The 23,379-nt window shown below is 47.2% G+C and overlaps 1 protein-coding gene across 1 annotated transcript in view; it reads left to right on the forward strand.

Moving 5' to 3' along the window:
- WDR36 (WD repeat domain 36) overlaps window positions 1-23,379 on the forward strand; it is a 142,850-nt gene that overhangs the window by 42,643 nt on the left and 76,828 nt on the right. The window contains exons 7-8 of the mRNA XM_073624607.1: window positions 2,696-2,828; window positions 22,430-22,605. Coding sequence (XP_073480708.1) covers window positions 2,696-2,828; window positions 22,430-22,605 — 309 coding nt within the window. The remainder of the gene's footprint in view (window positions 1-2,695; window positions 2,829-22,429; window positions 22,606-23,379) is intronic.

The raw sequence follows: 23,379 nt of genomic DNA on the forward strand, positions 1-23,379 counted from the left end.
CCTATTTCAAATGGAACAAGGCAGGGTTGCCCGCTCTCCCCACTGCTCTTATCCCCTCTCAAGCGTCTCTTCTCCAGAGAGAATAAGTTCAGTGCTCGCAACCTTTCCTCATAACTAAGATCCTCCAGACCCTTTATTAGCTTTGTTGCCCTTCTTTGTACTCGCTCCATTTCCAGTACATCCTTCCTGAGGACTGGTGCCCAGAACTGGACAGCATACTCTAGGTGCGGCCGGACCAGAGTCTTGTAGAGTGGGAGAATTATCGTTTTATCTCTGGAGTTGATCCCCTTTTTAATGCATGCCAATATTCTGTTTGCTTTGTTAGCAGCAGCTTGGCATTGCATGCCATTGCTGAGCCTATCATCTACTAGGACCCCCAGGTCCTTTTCCATCCTTGATTCCCCCAGAGGTTCTCCCCCCAGTGTATAGATTGCATTCATATTTTTGCCACCCAAATGCATTATTTTACATTTTTCTATATTGAACCTCATCTGCCATGTAGTTGCCCACCCCATTAATTTGTTCAGATCTTTTTGCAAGGTTTCCACATCCTGCGGAGAGATTTGCTCTGCTTAGCTTAGTATCGTCTGCAAATACAGAGATTGAACTGTTTATCCCATCCTCCAGGTCGTTTATGAACAAATTAAATTGGATTGGTCCCAGCACAGAACCCTGGGGAACCCCACTACCCACCCCTGACCATTCCGAGTACTCTCCATTTATCACCACCCTCTGAACTCGCCCTTGTAGCCAGTTTTCAATCCATGTACTCACCCTATGGTCCATGCCAACGGACCTTACACCTAGATATGAATCTTTATATACAGCAAACTTTGGGCCTCTATTTGCATCCATCCGATCCCTTCTGGCCAAATGGAGACACTATCCGATGTCTTGGTTTGGTCGTATTGCGTCGATCAAAATGAACATACTACCTAAACTCCTGTATTGTTTCATGACTCTCCCAGTACCTATCCCATTGCCTCATCTCACAAAGCTCCAAAATGACCTTTTAAACTTTACATGGAATTACAAGCAACACCAAATTGCCCGCTCTGTAATGTTTGCTTCTAGAGGGGAGGGAGGATTGACCTTTCCACACCTTCAACGCTAATACTATGCTGCACAACTGAGAGCTGTAACTTCTTGGGTTACCCTTCCGACCTATAATCGCTGGACTCAGCTGGAAAAGATATGGCTAGCGCCTATCCACCCGAACAATTTACAGTGGAACGCCAATGCTAATATTCCCTCCTCTGACCTATTACACACTATGCATCTCCTAAGCAATATCTGGAGGCGACTAAACCAGGGTACTCCTCTACAATAGGAGGCCTCTTTAGTCACAGCCTTCCTCTATAACCCTAAATTACCTGACAGCCTAACCTCTCAGCTGATTTCCCCGTGGCTGCAAAGACAACTCTTTCATTATGGACACCTGGTGGACCCAGTGTCCCGGATCCTGTTATCCTTTGATAAACTCAGAGTCAAGTATGAGCTCCCTCTCAGTGCCTTTTTTGGCTACCTCCAGATACGGCATTACGCACTTACCATCTCCCCCACCCTCCAATTTTCGAAGCCATCCCCATTTGAATGCTTAGTTCTTTCAGGCCCCACGCAGAAAGGTCTGACCACAGATATATATAAAATCATAAACTCCTATGACATGCCCACTAGGGGGAAACATAATTACATGCGTAGATGGGAAGAACAACTTGGGGAGGAACTAACACCTGAACAATGGGCTATTGTATGGTGATGGGCAGCCAAGAGTTCTATATGCACACTGTACAAAGAAAACTCTTACAAGGTACTTTTCCATTGGTACCTCACCTCTTCACGCCTGCAGGCCATATACCCATCAGCCTCGGATCGTTGCTGGAGGTGTTGCTGAGACTGGGGCACACTATACCACATCTATTGGAGCTGTTCCTCCCTCCAACCCTACTGGCGGGCAGTTCGGGACCTCCTCCAGCGATTGTTCGAGGTTGATATCCCTTTCTCCCCTAAATTTTTCATACTGGGCCTCCCTCCGGTGTACTCCCTAGACTAGCCAAAAAGCTAGCAACGCAAATACTTACAGCAGCCAGATGCCTAATATCCCTACACTGGAAACGCCGGAATCCTCCATTATCTGATCTGTATACTAGAATTAAAGACTTAGAGATTATGGAATCCATGACAGCCAGACTCACAGATAAAATGGATAGGCACACAGCTACATGGGAGCCTTGGCGCAGGAGGCTGGAACCCCCCTCGTAATTCCATGGGACCTTCCCCGTCTTGAGCGATGGTACACACTTGGAGCCCTGGAGAGATTAGCCCCAAATGTATTGATCCCCTTTCTTTCTCTGTCTACCTCTTCCATTTTCCCTTTCTTTCTTTCCTTCTCTCTCCTCTCTCATATTTTCTCTTTGAGAAGAATGGACCAAACAATTTTTAATAGTCGCCCTAGTTTTCTTTGGTCTGACTTCCCCTATTTCTAGAGAAGTCTGTTATGAACATTATGTTCTTATCATTTCTTTTTCTTTTATTTTATTTTACAAATTTTTTTGTTTTTGTCTTATCACATGTAATGTCACTTTCAACCATTGAATGGTATACTTGGATGCTTAATAAAAATTGTCAATTATAAAAAAAAAAAAAAAAAATACTGGTAGCATTAGACATTTTACTTTTGAAATTGTAATTCTAGGCTCCTGCAGTTGATGTGGTGGCTGTTGGGCTGACGAGCGGTAAAATTATTGTGCACAACATCAAATTTGATGAAACCCTGATGATTTTTCATCAAGAATGGGGTCCGATTACTGCAATCTCCTTCCGTACAGGTGAGTCCACATATTTGTTATGCCAGCTTCCAATGACCTTAAAGTACACCCCTCCACATTTTTGTAAATATTTTATTATCTTCATGTGACAACACTGAAGAAATGACACTTTGCTGCAATGTTAAAGTAGTGAGTGGATGGCTTGTATAACAGTGTACATTTGCTGTCCCCTCAAAATAACTCAGCCATTAATGTCTAAACCGCTGGCAACAAAAGTGAATACACGCATAAGTGAAAGTCCAAATTGGTCTGCAATTAGCCATTTTTCCTTCCCGGTGTCATGTGACCTGTTAGTGTTACAAGGTCTCAGGTGTGAATGGGGAGCAGGTGTGTTAGATTTGGTGTTATCGCTCTCACTCTCTCATACTGGTCACTGGAAGTTCAACATGGCACCTCATGGCAAAGAACACTCTGAGGATCTGAAAAAAAGAATTGTTGCTCTACATAAAGATGGCCTAGGCTATAAGAAGATTTAACAAGACCCTGAAACTGAGCTGCAGCACAGTGGCCAAGACCATACAGCGGTTTAACAGGACAGGTTCCACTCCAAAAAAGGCCATCGCCATGGTCGACCAAAGAAGTTGAGTGCACGTGCTTGGCGTCATATCCAGAGGTTGTCTTTGGGAAATAGACGTATGAGTGCTGCCAGTATTGCTGCAGAGGTTGAAGGGGTGAGGGGGTCAGCCTGTCAGTGCTCAGACCATACACTGCATCAAATTGGTCTGCATGGCTGTTGTCCCAGAAGGAAGCCTCTTCTAAAGATGATGCACAAGTGAAGCCCGCAAGCAGTTTACTGAAGACAAGCAGACTAAGGACGTGGATTACTGGAACCATGTCCTGTGTGTGGTCTGATGTGACCAAGATAAACTTATTTGGTTCAGATGGTGTCAAGCGTTTGTGCCGGCAACCAGGTAAGGAGTACAAAAACAAGTGTCTTGCCTACAGTCAAGTATGATGGTGGGAGTGTCATGGTCTGGGGCTGCATGACTGCTGCTGGCACTGGTGAGCTACAGTTCAGTGAGGGAAACATGAATGCCAAAATGTACTGTGACATACTGAAACAGAGCATGATCCCCTCCCTTCGGAGGCTGGGCTGCAAACACACCTCCAAGATGACCACTGCCTTGCTAAAGAAGCTGAAGGTAAAGGTAATGGACTGGCCAAGCATGTCTCCAGACCTAAACCCTATTGAGGATCTGTGGGGCATCCTCAAATGGAAGGTGAGTCCAAGTTGGCTATTTTCACTTAGGGGTGTACTCGCTTTTCTTGCCAGTGGTTTAGACGTTAATGGCTGTGTTATTTTGAGGAGGCAGCAAATTTACACTGTTATACAGGCTGTACACTCACTACTTTAACATTGTAGCAAATTGTCATTTCTTCAGTGTCACATGAAAAGATATAATAAAATATTTACAAAAATGAGAGGGGTGTACTCACTTTTGTGAGATACTGTATTTTCTCCAATACTTCAGGCAAAGAATACCTATTTGATCTCATATTGATAACCCGGAATGTTCTCTGCTTGAGTCCCTGCCATCCTCTGTCTATTTTAGCTTCATCCTTTGTAACCCCTTCTTGGTTATATCCTGGGAGTATGCCACTGCAGTTATGCAAGATTTCATGGTCCAAATTGTAACTTTGATAGCTTACTGACCACAGAGGCCATAAGTACTTCCATGCCTTCCCCTGCAGAATAACTATCTGATCTGACTGTGGCCTCCGAACCTTCTGCAGCAGATGCTCTGTCTTGTGCTGAGTCTCCAAAATCTTTAATGGATTGTGTTTCCTCTGAGCTGCAGGCCACTGCCATTAGTTAGAGGCTTAAAGCGGATCCTCACTCTTTACATTGACTTGCCTCCTCTCCTTCCTGCCCCTCACCCCTCCGCTGCTAATTTAGCGTGTGTGGGGTGGGTCTTTTTTTTTTTTTTTTTTAAACAATTAATTTTAGCCTGCCCCCCCCCCCCCCCCCCCAATCCTCTGTCGACCGCCTACGTGAATGACATCTGTGCCCCTTGTGCCTCCTGGGATATATAACATCACTCCACTCAACAGAGGAGGGGGCAGGCATGGCGTCGCGTCATCGGAAGGCTGCGCCAGACCGTGGAAGAGCTGGCGCAGCCTTCCAATGAACTCGCAGAAAACCATAGTGGCGCATGACCCGGCAGCAGCTGCTGAGAAGAGGATCTCGGCAGGATGTTGCTGGAATCGCTCTCTGGGTGAGTATCTGAATTGTGCACAGCGGAGCATTAGGAGAGCTCGGAGAAAAAAAAAATGGGAGGGTGAAATTCCTCTTTAAAGAGACGGTCTTGACTTTTGGCACAGTTCATACCTTGTTAGAACTGGAGGATCAGCTTGCAGCCTCTACCAGTACTGCTACCCGTCTAGACGTCTTTAGAAGTCCTAAGACTACCAAGATCTTTCCGGTGCACCCGCTGTTCCTAGCCATTCTTTAGTCTGGGAGACTTTTGACAAGCTGTTTACATCTTCCAAAAGGTTGGCAGCCCTTTACCTTTGATCTGTTGATCTAGCAGTATTCTATCTTAACAAAGCACTAACCCATGGAGGTTTCGCCTGTTTTTAAGAATCCTATTGGTAAACTTTAGGATATTCTTTGCAAAAACTTTCTAATCGTATGATGCAGGGCACAGGACTTTTGTTCATAGACCATAGATGCTAAACCAAAAGCCCATTCCTTTTGTATCGATTCCTTGAGTACCCTGGGTTTGTGCCCACTTACACAACAGTAGATCACAGATGCAAGGTTATTGGGCTAAAATTACTCAATAGCTTGCATTCTCCTGATGGCCTAACAGCACTCGGGGCGACAGCTATTCCTTTGTTCACTCTGCATTGTCCAGTTACGATATTGCTCATCTCCTCCGTTTCCAGCTCCCTCTTAGGAGCACATAATCTGGCCTATCTGGCTAGAAAAGATTTCTCTTTCGTTCATTGACAGACACAGCGATCAGTTATTCAGAACCATAGGTTTATAACACCCCCTACAGGAGTAGGACACTAGGCGGAAAAAAAGAGTTGGCTACGGCTATGGGCAGTCCTAGGTGGTATTCACCCCCCTCTCTGCTATAGGCCTTCAGTTTTTTTTCTGCCTAGTCAGGAGTAAGGACCTAGTTCCCTGCTGGGATCGCTAGTCCTGGGAATTTTTGTGTTTTCGTTATTTTCTTTTTACCTCGATCTATAATAAACTGCCGTGCTGGGCACTAAGACACTGTGTCTCCCCCCCCCCCCTTTCCACCCTCGGGGCTACTACTGGGGGGGTATACCTTGGGCCCACCTGCTGCAGTGGTTGGGCCTAGGAGGTCGGGTGACTGAACGTCCGCGATTGAGGGGACTGCCTGCGGCGGCCCTCCCGCAGTTTAGGCCGCATTTATGCAGCCTACCGATCGGCTGCTGGGTGAGCGGGCGGCAGAGGCCGATGCTTTTAGTTTTTGGGGGTCTGCCCTCCGTTCAGCGGATCGGTCCAGTCCCCCTGTGGCCGAAAATTTAGGCCGCAGCTTTTGCAGCCTGCTAGGCTCTGAGGGCGATCTCCTTTTGGGGGTCCATTAGGTGGGCCCGGCGTGGGTGCTCCTGGTGCTCCCTGTGTGGAGCCTTGCCCTGGGCCTCCTGTGAGGGGGCTCAGTGTTGCCTTGTGTGGGCGGCCTCTGACGGCGCCCTCCTGTGAGGGTCCTCTGTCAGCGCCCCCCTGTGCGGGGCCTCGGCCTAGTAAATGGCACCCCCACCCTCCCCTACCTAGTCTGTCTCGAACGATCCTATATCTGGCTCTGCTGCCACGGACGTGGCCCACCTTGTGAGGTTGGTGGCCACGCTCCCTGTCCTGTCAGGGAGTGAGGATGATACCTCCACAACTGCAGTGCTGCATGAAAAGGCTCTAGTTGTCACACTTCTTACATCTGTGCGGGAAATTTTCAAGATGGGGGATGCAGCGGTGGCTGCGGCGGAGGGCCGGTTCCCTTTTGGCACCCATAAGCCGTCTTGCGCGGGGCGAAAGCATTCTGAGGAGTCCCTTCTTCAGAAGTGAACTATTCCACCAGTAGTGGACCCCCCTGTCTCTAGGCTGCTCAAGGCAACCATGATTCCAATAGAGGAATTTCTGGCTTCTAAAGATATACCTAGACATACCTAGAGGGGGAACAGAATCCCCCTGCCTTTGCTGCATCGGCGGACCTGTTGGTCTAGGTGCTGCAGTTTGTCTGCTATGCCTCTTGGCCGCAGTTCCCGTGGTTGCTGAACTCTGTTTCTGCAGTTGTGCTTGGACATGTGTTGTGGAGGGCTACACTGGATGACGTTTTCCGGCCTTGTTCCCCAAACATATTTTTTTTTTATGTGCTTCCAATGTGCGTCAGGATGGAGTCCGTCCGCACGGTGGTGGCACCCCTTCATCGTGGGGACTTTCTGGCTTCTATCGACATCACGAATGCTTACCTACGCATTCCACTATGTGCCCGACCCAGCGCTTCCTCCATTTTGCCGTGGGTGCTGAGCAATTATCAGCCCTTTGGTCTTGCTACTTCTCCTCAGGTGTTCATGAGGTGTCGGCCTTGGATCTGGCGTGGCTACTTCGGTGGGGGTTTGCAGTTCTGGGTTGCCTGGACGATCTTCTGCGAGTCCTCGACTGCCCCGAGGGGCAATGTAGCTCCTATACAGACCTTGACAGATTGCAGTTGGCTTCTATACTATCTGAAGTCTGCTTTGGCCCCTTCCAGAACATTGGATTATCTGTTAATTCCCCTGGACGAACTCCAGATGTTGCACGCTGTGTTTTCATTTACTGTTGTCTGGCAGGTGGGTCTCCCTGTGGACCTGCATGTGGGTGTTGGGTCTGATGGTATCTACCTTTTTGAGACAATTCCATTTGCACAGTTCCATACAAGCTCCCTCGGGGAGATCCTGGCATTATGGGACAAGTGCCCAAAGTCTCTGGACAGTCAGATTCGGCTGAGCCAGGAAACCAGAGGTTCCCTGGTCTGGTGGCTTTGCTCTCCGGTTCTTCAGCGGGGTAAATCCGTTCTCCCCTTGTATTGAACAGGGTGACCACCAATGCCAGTCTGTCTGGATGGGGAGGTGTCGCGGGACTGAGCTCTGCTCAGGGTCGTTGGACACTGGTGGAATCTGGACTACCGAGCAATATCCTGGAACTTCTAGCGATCAGACTATGTCTGGATCATGGACGGATCGACTTCGGGGGCTCCCGATACGGATCCAGTCTGACAGTGCAACGGCGGTGGCTTATGTCAATCACCAGGGCGGGCCAAATAGGGTGTTGGCAGCCCTGGCAGTTGCCAGTATCCTCTGGTGGGCAGAATGTCTCATTCCGGCCCTCTCCGACGTGCACATTCCAGGAGAGGAAAACTGACAGGCGGATGCTTGAGTCGGCTAGGGTTGGACCACAGGGTGGACCCTTAACAGCTGTTTTTCATCGGATATGTCTCCAATGAGGCACTCCTGAGGTAGATCTGTTTGCGTCCTGGCTCAACAGAACAGTACGAAGGTTTCTGGCAAGGTCACGGGATCCTCTGGTTGGGCACCTCAATCGCTCTGGTGGCCCATGGGGCCGGTAACGTTTGCTCTACGCCTTTCCTCTTCTCCAGCTTCTGCTGTGGCTTTTGTGTAGGATCACGGGCGTGGGGATTCCGGTCATTCTATTGGCTCCGGATGGGTCCCGTCGGTCTGAGTGCGCCTGGTCACCGATGGTCCTTGACGATTGCCTCTCAGGGAGGATCTACTGGTCCAAGGGCCATTCTTCCATACTGCTTTAGAGTCGCTGGTTTTAACGGCCTGGCTGTGATGAGCCCAGTGCTGCAGTTCCAACGCTGCCGATGGCTAGGGAGTCTACCTCTGAGATGTGGAAAGCACATATATCCTGGTGTGAGTCACCGGGCATTCATCCTTGTTTTTCTTGGTGGCTCTGATTCCAGCCTCCCTTCACGGGGGGGTTGAGCAAAAATGGGCCTCGAGTACATTCAAGGATCAGGTGTCAGCCTGAGTGGTCTTCTTCAGCATCCCTGGTGCGTACCTTTTTTATTCAAGGGGTTCGACGTCGGGTTCCACCGGTGCGGTATGTTCTAAGGCTGTGGGATGTGGACTTGGTGATTTTGGTTCTACAGAAGCCTCTTTCAATATATTCAGGAGATTCCACTACTTACTTTGTCTAGGAAGATGACCTCTTGGTGGCTATCACCTCTGCTCGCAGGGTGTCCAAAATGGTGACGTTATCTTGTTGTACACCTTAACCGGAGTTACACAAGGTTAAGGTGGTTCTTCGCCCTTTTCCATCATTCCTTCCTCGGATTTCCCTTTTGAATAAGGACATTGTGTTGCCTTCCTTGTGTCCCTGGAATCCTAAGGAATTTGCCTTATCTGCCCTGGATGTGGTTTGGGGGATTCGGAGTCTTTTTGGAGATAAGACTCACTGTGATCACGGACGAGCCAAGAAAGGGGCTATCTGCGTCTTCTGCGACTCTGGCCTATTCTGTCAGGGATCAGGTTCCTGCTTTCCCTGTTACATGGCATTCTTCTCAGGCGCTTAGTGCTCTTGGCAGCCACTTGGTCATCGGTGTACACTTGCACAACGTTCTACGAAGTGGATGTGTTGCCATCTGCGGATGCCTCTTTTGGCCGCAAGGTTTTGCAGGCTGCTATTTAGAGGGTCTATTCCCTCTTGAAGGGGTATTGTTCAGGTTGGGCTCCGGTTTGTTCTGTGTTGAGCTCCTGTTACCTGGTTGGCTCTTGTGTTAGCCTTGGGATTTTTCGTTGCCCCACCCCTCATGTTTGGCACTGCTTTGGGACGTCCCTATGGTTCTAAATAATGGAGCGCTGTGTCTGTCAATGAATGAAAGAGAAAATGGGATTTTTCTGAGTTCATTGACAGACACAGCACCTATCCCTCTAAGGAGTTTTAATAATTCAGACACTGCTTGTTACTAAACTGAAGGCCTATAGCAGAGAGGGGGGTGTATACCACCTAGGACTGCCCATAGGCATAGCCAAGTCATCTTTTCTTTCTATGGTAAGTCAAAAATCCAATTTTTTTTTCCTAACGCTGTCTAAATACTTTAAAAACTTTTGGCATTCCTAGAACCTTTGGTTTCTGATTCTGGCCTTTGTTCATAAATCGGGAATGGACCCTCTCAACTTGTTGGACGATGAAATGCAGAAAAGCAAAGGGGACACAGAAATTGTAGTGGAAGCTGCAGAGGATTTTGCAACCCCTAAATTTTATGAGCCCCATGCTGTGGTTTCTCAACAGATGCTTTCCATTGTGAACACAGTGATGCAGTGTGAACTAGTTTTTGCCTAGCACCCGATTCTCCAAAGCCCCTTTGGTGCATAGGAGATATTATTCTCCAGACTTCCTGTCCCTATCGATCTTGCATTCAGGAGGAAATGTTCCACATGTTAGATATGTGCTACATTATCATGGAATTGCTAAGGAGTTTAGGAAAAGGAACACCCTTTTTGTTTTCTTTGCTGAGGGTTAGATGGCATCCAAGAAAACCCTAGGAAGATGGCTCAGTTTAGCTATAGGACAAGTTTATGCAGTCATGAATTTGGAAGCTCCAGTAGGGATTTTTGCCCATTCTACTACTACTACTACTACTACTAATACTACTTTCTGGACAAAAAGAGCCAGTCTAGATGAAATCTGCAGATCAGTCATATGGTTAAAGCATAGCTAAAGGCAAAACTTTTTTTTTTTTTTTTTAAAGCTTTGTATAGAGTTGGGATTGATTAGCCCCCATGTCAGTTTTTATTGCTGTCTGTGTACCTGTTGGCGAGATTCATCTTCTCTATTTGTCCTGTTTACCATTATCATTGAAAGTAAAAGAAAATCCCAAATTTTGGGTTGCCCCCAGAAAAGTAAATGAGGGAAATCTTCCAATGGGGACACTAGTTCTGGTGACCTGGTGGTCCCCAAGGAATTCCCTTAATTTGCAGGGATTTCTTCTCACTTCCTGTTTGGCTATGGGACAGGAAGTGAATGAAAATCTCTGCAATGGGACACAGATGGCCAAAATAAATCTTACAGGGGTTTTAATTAGAGGTGCCGCGAAACAGATCATCCGAAAATGGTGTTTTCGGGATGTGGCCAACAGAAGAAAAGGCACTGAAAAGAGGGCGGGTCCGCCCTGGGTGCCTCACATTGCGAGGGTGTCATCCTGGAGGCTCAGTCAGTCCTTCCCTCCCTCCCTCAAACAGAGCAGTGATCTCCCTGTGTCACAGAGCTGAATTGTCCTGTCAGCCGCAGTAACAATGTCCCGCCTCCTGTGATAGACAGAACACTGTTCCAGTGCCAGGAAATTGAATCAGTGTGACATGTATCACAGGAATCAGGACATTGTTACTCCGGCAGTCCAGCCTGGGAAATTCAAATCCAGCTCCGTGACACAGCGGGAGATTGCCGCTGGCACCAGGCACTGGTGAGGTTGCATTGATCCCTTGTATCATGTCTGCTAGAGGTGCACCAAATGGAAATTTTGCTAATGCTATTAGCAGTGTGTTTAAGTGATTGGAGACATGATACCAGAGATGGTTAGAGACTGAGGACATAATACAAGAGATGGTCAGAGATTGCAGACTGCATTTTTCTTGAGCTTTTCTTGCACCAAAGGTGCCAATAATGGTCAACAATAAATTCATATTAATTTAAACTGATATTAATTAAAAAGTCGAATATAATTCAATTATATATAAAAACATAAATATTTTTTTAAAACCTGTATTTTCGGTTTTTGTGCATCCTGCATTTTCAGTTTCAGGACCAAAATTTTCATTCAGTGCACCTAGTTATAACCCTCCCTTATGCTATCTAAAATGAACATAAAAGGTTTTACCTATAGTTCTACTTTTATGCCTTACTACCTTAATCCAGCATTACAGGCTGGCTATGCCGTCGGCCAAGCACCAGTCATTTGGCAGGAAAGATCTTCAGGCTGTCCAGGCAAGTCCTTCAGGCCGCTATAGCTGCTAGCAATAATCACTGTGTTCTCCCGGTGGGATTGGCTTATCTTTGATGACACCGTTCGCTTAGAACAATTGCAGCTGATGCCCTCAGCCTTAAAGTGGAGTTCCACCCAAAAACGGTACTTCCACTTTTTGGATTCCTCCCCCCCTCGCCGATGTCATGTTTGCCACCTTTCAGCGGGGGGGGAGGGAGCAGATACCTGTCTAATACAGGTATTTGCTCCCACTTCCAGGCATAGATCACTGCAGCTCTTGCGGTGACCTACGCCACTTCCGGCGTCTACTCTGTCCTCCCCCTGCTGTATTCTGGGAGACACACAGGTCCCAGAACACAGCAGGGACCAGAGAGGACGCACAGCGCGACTCGCGCATGTGCAGTAGGGAACCAGGAAGTGAAGCCGCACGGCTTCACTTCCTTATCCCCCTACCGAGGATGGCGGCGGCAGCAGCCGAGAGCCGACGGACAGATCGGCTTCGGCTGCTGACATCGCGGGCTCCCTGGACAGGTAAGTGTCCATATATTAAAAGTCAGCAGCTGCAGTATTTGTAGCTGCTGGCTTTTAATAATTTTTTTCGGCGGACCTTCACTTTAAAGCGGTTGTAAAGCCTAAACATTTTTTACCTTAATGCATCACACACACACACACACACACACACACACACACACACACACACTTTTACTTACCCGAGCCCTCATGCGATCCAGCACCATGCACGTCTGCAGCTCTTCTCTCTTCTCACTTCTGGGTTCCACTGGCTTTGCTGGGGTACTGGAAACCATTGGCTCCCAGTTCTGGCAATCAGCCAGTGACGGGGAGTGGAGGGTGGGGCCGTGTCCCACTGTCATTGTCAATGGACGCAGCAGTGGGGCTCGACTGCGAGCATGCGCGAGTGCCCCCCATGGGAAGCGGCTTCCCGTAGGGGCACTGGACAGAGGGGAGGGGCCAGGAGTGGCGACGGGGGACCCGAAAAGAGGAGGTTCGTGTCTGTTCTGTACAACTCCTTTGCACAGTGCAGTTAAGTATAGACATGTTTGTTAGATACACACGCCCAGGGCCTCAGTTCAGAAAGGCTGCTCTAGAATGTATTTTATCACTCTGCATACACGCAGGATTTTGTGGCAAATAAGCTTTGTCTGCTGAACCTGCTTGCATGCCTTTCTTTCTCGAACATCACGGGACACAGAGCCTCAGTAATAACTGATGGGTTATATAGGTATCACTAGGTGATTGGACACTGGCACGCCCTAACCAGCAAGTTCAACCCCCTATATAATCCTTCCCCTTAGAGGGATACCTCAGTTTTTACGCCAGTGTCTTAGGTGTTGGACGTGTAAAGATGTCCTGTGCTGAGCTCCAAAGGGAATATCCTATACTGGGGCAAGCCAGGCCAACCGGATCCATTTCAAAGTGTCCTTTCTAGGCCGAATTGGATGGTACCCGGGCCTTGTGTCCGAAGAAACAAGGTTTTACCTGTAACGCTTCCTCTTTTTAGAGAGCTGGACCCCGCATATCAGAAAATGGTTTTCTATCCTTATTTCTGGCTGGGTGCTTTACAGGCCCAGAACTGTGGATCCCCCTATCTGTAGGGGGCCCCAGTCTCTGAAGGTTTTTCCAAACTGAGCCCACCGTGAGAGGTGAAGATTGGGTCTGTATATCAGAACCCTGCGGCTGGATAAGGTAAGGGAGATTCCACAGAATTTTTTTAATTCTAGTAGGTTTTCTCCTTTAAAGTAAATGCATGCTATGCCTATTGTCACCACCGGGGGGCTGCCAAGAGCACATACCTTCTCATGCTGATGTCTGTCTCAGTGTTTTCACGCTGCACAAGCTCCTCCAGCCGACTCCAGGTAGGATGGGATGGGGGGCTCTCCTCAGGGATATTCCCCCCAGACTAGGGGGAGGCCGCAGGTGGTCGGTGAGGCGGTTGTACACCGCACTATCACCGCTGCCACTGCCACGTGCAGGCCCCATCACTGCTGGCCTCTCTCTTTCCTCCTCCACCCCCAGCCTTCCCTCCATGCTTGTCCCGGAGGGTCGGCTCGCGCGGGAAGCGCACGGTTTTTGGAAAAACGAGGGGGGGGGGGTCGGTAGAGTGGGGGGGGGTGGGGCATCAGCACAGCGTCCAGCGTGCTCAGACACCCACAGGCCGGCTGCATGGCTATTAAAGGCACACTTTACAGGTGCACTAAGCCTTTGGAGGGACACAGAGCTGACGGTCGCATGTAAGGTGGGACACAGGCATTCTCCCAGGCAGCAAACTAAAGAAACACCAGACTGGGCATTTGGTAGCAAGGCTTTAGCCAGACTACATCGCTCAGCAGTCAGTGTTCATTTTGTGATACCTCCACCTTGTTGCTTTGCACTATGGGTAGAAGAGGTTCAAATACCCCAATAACCAGAGGCTCTAGGGGATCTCCTTCAGGTTCTGAGGACCCCCTTTCTGCAGCATCCTCCCCCACGAGGGGCCAGGGATGGCTAGCCAGGGAGAGCCGTTGGGGTCAGGGGCTACACCTGCTTCTGGCACTTCAGCCCCTGTATACATTACACAGGAGGTTTTTTCCTCAACCATTAATGGATTAGAGGAAAGATTAATGGCCGTGATTACATCTTCATTCAGTGGAAGAAAACGTACTAGGCCTTCCTCTGTTTCCCAAGACCCTCAGGCAGAGGAGCTCTGGGATAAAGGAGAAGAATCCCTTTCAGAGGATCGGGATGGGACGGATGATTCCTCTTCTGAGGAATCAGGTGGAGAGGGACCCTCTTCGGCTTCCCAAGAGGAGAAAGTCTTAGTGCAGATCCTTACTGGATTGGTCCGCTCCACATTTAAGTTGCCCATATCTGAATCAGTTAAAGAACCCTCTTCTTCTTTGGGGTCACTGAAACCTCCTCAAACAGCACGTGTTTCCTGTTCATAATTTACTTGAAAAGCGCCTTTATTCTGAGTGGGATCACCCAGATAAACGTTTCTTTCCGCCGAAAAAGTTTTCAACACTTTATCCTATGGAAGAAAAGTTTATTAAAATGTGGGGAATACCGGCCATTGATGCGGCCATTTCCTCCGTAAATAATAGTCTGACTTGTCCTGTAGACAATGCTCAGATGCTTAGGGATCCGGTGGATAAAAAGATGGAATCTCTGTTGAAGGATGTTTTCTCCTTAGCTGGTTCAGTGGCTCAACCTGCAGTAGCAGCGATTGGAGTCTGCCAATACTTAAGAGACCATGTTAAGCAGGTCATCAAAGTTCTACCTGAACAGCAGGCCCAGGGGTTGGCTAACTTTCCAGCGGCCTTATGTTTTGTTGTTGATGCCATCAGAGATTCTATTATGCAGACCTCTCGTCTTTCACTTGGGTTGGTGCATACACGTATAATTTTATGGTTGAAAAATTGGTCAGCTGAAGCACCATGTAAGAAGCTGCTGGCTGGGTTTCCGTTTCGTGGTACAAGGTTGTTTGGAGAAGACTTGGATAATTATATCAAAAGGATCTCTTGTGGGAAAAGCACTCTCTTACCTGTTAAGAAGAAGAGTAAGCGTCCTTCTTTCAAACGGACTCTTTCTCCAGCGCCAGGGGCATCAGCCTCCAGGCAGTTGCGACGGCCTCCTCCGTTTGGGTCAAGAAACAAGAGTCAGCCCCAGGGACAAAAGAAGTCCTGGGGGAAGAAGTCTACTAGACAAGACACTAAGACCTCTTTATGAAGGGGCGCCCCCGCTCGCTCGAGTGGGGGGAAGACTGCTATAGTTCTCAAAGCTCTGGCAGGAGGACTTCCAGGACAGATGAGTAATCTCCACGGTAACCTTAGGGTACAAGCTGGAATTCCAAAAATTTCCCTCTCCTCGTTTCCTCAGATCAAGTGTCCCCAGAGATCCAGAGAAAAAGCAGTCGCTCCTTCTAGCGTTAGAGCGCCTTTTGTCGCAGGAGGTCATTATGATGGTTCCCACGAAGGATCAGGGATTGGGCTTCTATTCCAACCTTTTTACGGTCCAAAAACTAAATGGGGGTGTCAGACCCATTCTGGATTTAAGGGATCTGAATAGATTCCTAAGGATTCAGTTTTTCCGCATGGAATAAATTTGGACAGTAGTCTCCATCCTGCAGGGAGGAGAATTTCTGGCATCGATAGACATCAGAGATGCATATCTGCATGTGCCCATTTTTCCTGCTCATCAGAAGTTTCTGCGCTTCGAGATAGGAGGGCGCCATTTCCAGTTTGTGGCTCTGCCTTTTGGGATAGCCACTGCACCTCGAGCGTTCACAAAGATCTTGGCTCCTCCTCTGGCCAGATTGAGGGCTCAGGGTATAGCTGTCATAGCATACCTAGACGACCTGCTCTTGATAGACCGGTCGGTAGCCTCCTTGAACGGGAACTTGAGGACCACAGTCAAGTATCTGGAACAACTAGGTTGGATCCTCAACCTAGAAAAATCTTTCCTAAAACCAGTAAGAAGACTGGAGTATTTGGGTCTGATCATAGATACAAGCCAGGAGAAGGTATTTCTACCTCAGGCAAAGATCACTGCTTTAAGGGAGCTGATTTTGGCAGGCAGGACCAAAAGAGGTCCTTCTGTCCGCCTTTGTATGAGGCTGCTGGAAAAGATGGTGTCTTCATTCGAAGCAGTTCTGTCGGCCTGGAACAAGAAGGTTCAGGCATTAGACTTTCCGATGCACCTGTCTCATGCGGTGCGTCAGAGCCTCAATTGGTGGCTAATACCCGAAAACCTGCAGAAGGGGAAATCCTTTCTACCGGTTACCTGGACAGTGGTAACAACAGATGCCAGTCTGTAGGGTTGGAGAGCAGTTCTGGAACAGTCTGCGGTCCAAGGGGTATGGTCCAAGACTGAGAGGACCTTAGCCATCAACATTCTGGAGATCCGTGCCGTATATCTAGCCCTAAAGGCCTGGACTATTAGGCTACAGGGTTGCCCGGTCAGGATCCAGTCCGACAATGCCACAGCAGTGGCTTATGTCAATCATCAGGGAGGCACCAGGAGCCGAGCTGCTCAAAGAGAGGTGGACCAGATCTTAGTCTGGTCAGAGAAACATGTGCCATGCATATCGTCAGTTTTCATTCCAGGGATAGAGAACTGGCAGGCGGACTATTTAAGTCGCCAGCAGTTACTCCCAGGGGAATGGTCTCTGCATCCCGACGTCTTTTGGGCCATATGCCAAAGATGGGGGGGTTCCAGATGTAGATCTCTTTGCATCCCGATTCAACAAAAAGATAGACAGATTTGTGGCAAGGACAAAGGATCCTCTTGCATGTGGGACGGATGCGTTGGTGATTCCGTGGCATCGGTTCTCACTGATTTATGCATTCCCGCCTATTCTGCTACTGCCACGACTCCTTCGCAGGATCAGGCAAGAAAGGAAGTCAGTACTTCTGGTGGCCCCCGGCTGGCCCAGAAGGACTTGGTATGCAGAAATAGTAAGGATGACGGTGGGTTCCCCGTGGACCCTACCGATACGCCCAGACCTGTTATCTCAAGGTCCAGTGTTCCATCCTGCCTTACAAACGCTAAATTTGACGGTTTGGCTATTGAAACCCACGTTCTGAAGAGTCGTGGGCTTTGACGTCCTGTGATATCTACCTTGATCAATGCAAGGAAGCCAGCTTCCAGAATGATTTATCATAGAGTCTGTAAAGCTTATGTATCCTGGTGTGAATCCAGGGGTTGGCATCCCAGAAAATATGTGATAGGTAGAATTCTTGATTTTCTACAATTGAGATTAGAGATGAAGCTGGCCTTGAGTACCATCAAGGGCCAGGTCTCAGCCTTTTTTTTACAGAAACAGCCTTTTGAACCAATACGTCAGATTCCTTTGGTCTTGTTGACAAGGAAGTTAATTTTTCTGGTAGCCATTTCTTCTGCTAGAAGAGTATCAGAATTAGCAGCTCTTTCCTGTAAAGAGCCTTATTTGATTGTACACAAGGATAGAGTGGTATTGCGCCCTCATCCTAGTTTTTTACCGAAGGTGGTTTCAGATTTTCATCTAAACCAAGACATTGTTCTGCCTTCCTTTTTTCCAGATCCCTGTTCTTCGGAAGAAAGGTCACTACATTCTTTGGATGTAGTAAGAGCAGTCAAGACCTATCTGGAAGCAACTGCTCAAATTCACAAAACGGATGTTTTGTTTGTGCTGCCAGAGGGTCCCAATAGAGGACAGGCAGCGTCAAAAGCTACCATTTCTAAATGGATTCGACAATTGATTATTCAAGCTTACGGTTTGAAACAGAAGATTCCTCCGTTTCAGATCAAGGCACATTCCACAAGGGCTATTGGTGCTTCTTGGGCAGTGCATCACCAGGCCTCTATGGCTCAAATCTGCAAGGCCGCAACCTGGTCTTCAGTCCATACATTCACCAGGTTTTATCAGGTGGATGTGAGAAGGCATGAGGATATCGCCTTTGGGCGTAGTGTGCTGCAGGCAGCTGCACAGGGTCCTCCGGTCTGATTGCACCCTACTTGGTTGTGGTTCCCCTCCCCTCAGGTGGCATTGCTCTGGGACATCCCATCAGTTATTACTGAGGCTCTGTGTCCCGTGATGTTCGAGAAAGAAAATAGGATTTTTTATAACTTACCTGTAAAATCCTTTTCTTTCGATGGCCAGAGGTCCCGCCCCTCTTCCCTCTTCTAATACACTTAGATTGCTTTGCTACAAAACTGAGGTATCCCTGTAAGGGGAGGGATTATATAGGGAGTTGAACTTCCTGGTTAGGGTGTGCCAGTGTCCAATCACCTAGTGATACCTATATAACCCATCAGTTATTACTGAGGCTCTGTGTCTCGTGATGTCCATCGAAAGAAAAGGATTTTACAGGTAAGCTGTTATAAAAAATCCTATTTTTTGGGGAATCCCTTGATAAATTAACACCTTCCTGCCTGGCCTATAGCAGATTGATGGCTGGGGGGGGCTTTACCATTCTCACTGTATGTCATATGTGCAGTACAACGGTCAGGGTAAAGAGCTGATGATGTAGGCTGTGTCCAATTACAGCTGATCACATGTAAACAAAAGACAGTTATCAGCATTTCCTTACCTCAGCAATGCTGTCAGTGTGAGGAATGGAAAGCTGAGAACTGGCTTTCCAGTTACAGGGGACATTTACACTAATAATCAGGGCACTGGTCATCAGTGCTCCAATTATCAGTGCAGCCACATAAGTGAAGAAGAAAAATTATTGTATTTGCAAAATTGTATCACAGAAATTAAGAAAAGGGTTTTTTCTCTTCAAAGTTTTCAGTCTTTTTTTTGTTTGTTTACCAAAAAATAAAAAGCCGGTGGTGATTAAGTACTACCAAAAGAAAGATGTTTTTGTCTCAAAAATGATAAAAATTTCATATGGGTACAGGGCTGCATGACCACGTAATTGTCATTTAAAGTGCGACAGCGCTGAGGGCTGAAAATTGGGCTGGTCAGGAAGGGGTTGAAAGTGCATTGACGTGGTTAATCAAGAAAGTCACTGAGATAATGGTGCTTTTACCCCACAAGAAAAACCCCAAGTCTACCATTCTTTTGGCTACTACCTCTACTCAGCGAAAGGGACCTTTTCACTCTCCTAAGGCAATAACCTCCAAACCAAAGCTTAGTATTTGCTTCCATTGCAAGCCCTGGAACTTTAAAGAAGTAGTAGTGCAATAATGCATGCATCATTCCAGTATGTATATTTTCAGCCAGCGATTCTCTTTCATGCAGAAGTGATCTGAGTAGCTAATTAGCCACTCGATCACTTCTGCGAGTGGCGGAAGGGGGTCCCTCCTCCCACCGCCGCCTCTCCCGGGCTCTACAGTACGATCGTGGTGCCTGGGAGCGATGCGGCGATGGCTGCCTTGAACAGAGAGACAGGAACTGACGTAGTTCTCCCCTCTGTAACCCCAGAAACCGGAAGCGACTAGTTATGTCATCCCTTCCTTCCTGTTCCGCCTTTGTAGCTGTAGCTGATCAGACGTTTGTCTGATCGGCTGCATTGGAGGCTAGAGGAGAGATTTGGGGTCTAATAGACAACAGATCTCTCCAGATCTCTCCATATAGAGGACCTATCACAGCCCATGCTGTCACAAGGGATGTTGTTCATCCCTTGTGATAACAATAAAGTTAATCCAAAAAAAAAAGCGTAAAACAAATAATAAAACACTTTTTACAGCGCCCCGTCCCACCGTGCTTACTCGCTAATATGAATGCATACGTTACTCACATATGTAACGCATGTAAACGGTGATCGCACCACACATGGGAGGTATTGTCGTGAATGTCAGAGCGAGAGTAATAATTCTAGCACCAGACCCCCTGCACAAATCTAAACTGGTAACCTGTGAAGGCGTTTAAAACATCGCCTATGGAGAATTTTACGCACCATGGTTTGCCGCCATTCCACGAGCAGACGCAATTTTAAAGCGTGACAATAGGTATCTATTTACTCGGCGTATCATCATCTTTCACATTAAACCAAAAAATTGGGCTAAGTTTTTAGTGTTTTGCGTTTTTTTTTTTTTTTTGTTTTTTTTTTAAATTGTGTTTAAAAGACGCTGTGCAAATACCAATTTGCAACACCCTCCATTTTATTCTATAGGGCCTCTGCCAAAAAAAATGGGGAGTGTTGCAATTTTTTTTTGTCACATGGTATTTGCTCAGCGCTTTATTAAAGGCAATTTTTTGTGGAAAAAAAAAACACTACTAAGAGACTGGACTGCACTTTTTTTCATTTCTGGAGAATGTGGACTTTTGCATGTGTTTAACTGCTTCCGGACTGCCCTATGTACATTTATTGCAGCAGGGTGGCCGCTGTGGGGAATGGATACAGCCGGAACCAATCAGCGGAGCCGGTCAGCGGATTCTTCCCCTCAGCCCGTTCAGGCCCACGATCTGCATGCGCTCTGATGGAACGGCATACCCGTGCCATTGCTTTTTAAGTCCTGTGACGTAAACGGCAGCTCCCACACGCATGCGAGGGAGTGACGTCTTCGCTGCTCCGGGCACTCACACAGCCTTAGTCCACGAACCCCGAAGGAAAACCGGGTGAAGATGGAAGTGCCTTCAGCAGTGATTTTGCGCCGCTGGGAAGGCTTTGTTTTCAGGTAAGTTTCACATTATGTGCTAGTATACGATATATACTACTAGCACATTATGACATTGCCTTGCAGGTTTAAAAAAAAAAACGAATTAAAACAAAAACAAAAAAAACTGTGGTTTACTACAGCTTTAATGTGGTTGTCCCTTTCAATTTAGCAGACTGAAGCTGATAAATCGGAGTGTTCTAAACCAGTAGTTCTCAACCTTTGTGAGACCAGGGCCTGGTGAATTTTTTCAAAAAGCATCCATTCCCCAATATAAAATAAGTTTATATTCTCCTGACCTTGCTTAGTGATCCTTTCACTGGTCAGTTTCTGCCAGCAACAGGATTGCAAATTTGGCATGATTAATTTGGTAAAATCAGACACATGTACAGAAGGGAACAGAGGTGACACGCATACAGAGGTGCAGAACCTTGTGGTGTAGAGGGGTAGCAAATTCACTGGATAAAGCACAGAGGGACAAAAGGGTCAGCCATGCCACACACTGGACAGTGACAGGGATACACAAATGCCTTCCTGCCCCGGCATCCTCTGGCCTCTACACTGCATCACCTATCTGTGAGATCCTCTTCGTACCATCTCTGTGGATCTCCACACAGTTCCCAGCCAGCTGTCCTGGTGTTGGCTCAAACACTTGACGCTGTCAAGTCATGGTCCAATAGGATGGAGTCTGGAACCTGACACCAAGCTGCAGTCCAGCAGTTGAAAAACTTTGTTCTAGAGATACTCTTGCCCAGAAGGTGTCTGTGCATTTTCATATTTTCTGGTAGAAAAGGTAGAAAATTTCTGTACCACAATTTATTGCAGTCTGTTTTTTCTCATACTTCCTGTCCAGTTCACAAGCTTCATAATGAACAGAAAGAGAAAACAGAAATATCTTGTATTGGGCACACAATCTCAGAAGGAGGGCTCCTCCATATGGACACAGCATTAATAAAAAAAAAATTAAAAAAATCCTGGTGTTGGTCTTTAAAGGGAAAAAAATAATGTAACCTATACAATTGCGATGCAAGCCATATTGTAATTTAATCAATCCACAGCACTGTAATTTAAAAATAAAATTCAGTACAATATGGCAACCTGGAGGTGTTCAGTACACAGTTGTTCCTGCTTGTGTCGTCAGCTAAGTGATTTTCCCAGAAGTCTGCACTAAGATGCAAGTCAGATTTTAGGCATAATCTGCAACATTTTAGTTTTGGTGAGATGCTCCTAAAGGACTAATCACTTCTAAAGGAATGCAGACACCGCCACTCTCCTCATAAGAGCCCTGTAAGTGCATAAGATGGTCAAAATCTAACAAAGAGCTCTTAATTCAGATCATAAATGGGGAGAAGAGACTGAAAGAAAGGTTGTTAAAATCTTTGCAATGTACATTGATCACATAGAGGGGATTGTGTGTTTTGTTGATAAAAAAAAAAAAAAAAAGTGTAGTTACTCTTTAAGTGTAATAGTCACTTAATATTAGTTTGTATAGAATAGGTGTTCCAATATGCCCTCCTTTCAACAGTTACTATTTTTTTTTTTTTTTTAACACTGCTTTTTGCTTTGCAGATGGACATCCAATAATGGCAGCTGGAAGCCCCATTGGTCACATAGGCCTGTGGGATTTGGAGGAAAAGAAACTGATGAGCCAGATGAGGGATGTTCATTCCACTGCTATTGCTGGGCTAACCTTTGTTCATGGAGAACCTCTGCTCATTACCAATGCTGCGGATAATGCGTTACGGGTATGACAATATGTTGGTCTCATCTTATGCTTTGTTCACTAACACTCAAAAAGGGATTTGACGTTGTAATTGTATTCTTGACTACTTGGGTTATGCTGACACCTTCAGGCGAATGGGCACTGGCCAAAAAAAAAAAAGACAGACAGGAATTTCCAGGTATAACCCCTCCCAGCTCAGCTAAGCCTCAGTTTTTTTGCTAGTGCCTCCAAGTACCTGGATGTGCACTCCCTGTGTCCCTCTGAAGATCTTCCTCAGACTTGTTCCTGTATATGCGGCCTATTCCTTAGGGTCCACTTCTGCCCTACCAGGGGCATATCTGAATCAGTTGCTACGGCCAGGAGGTTGTACCTGGATTCCAAATACAAAAGTGGGAACTGCCTTATGTCTACAAGCCAGTACTGGACCTTGTGGACAGTGATCCCTGGTGTACTAAGTAACTGGTTACCTTAAAACTGAGTGCTCTACAGGTCCAGGGAGGTGATCCCTCTAGAGGGGAGGGAAGGTCCTGCGGGGCTCACCTGCCGTGATGGGTGAAGATTAGGCATGCTGGTGCTGCAGCTATGTACTGGTTAGTACCTGTTTTAGTGGAACATTGTGGCAGGCCCCCCTGACTGTGTTTTCTGTGTAGTGGATTGTTTCTTGGCAGTTTCCACTGAGATGACATGCAGTAGTGGTGGTGCATCAATGGTGTTCTATCGTGGCAACAACATTGCACTGGCACCAACCCTCAGTCCCTGGAATGTAGTACACGTATCTTGCAGCACCTGAACTGCA

Source organism: Aquarana catesbeiana, linkage group LG01 (genome assembly GCF_042186555.1).
Source record: "Aquarana catesbeiana isolate 2022-GZ linkage group LG01, ASM4218655v1, whole genome shotgun sequence".
Lineage (NCBI taxonomy): Eukaryota > Metazoa > Chordata > Amphibia > Anura > Ranidae > Aquarana > Aquarana catesbeiana.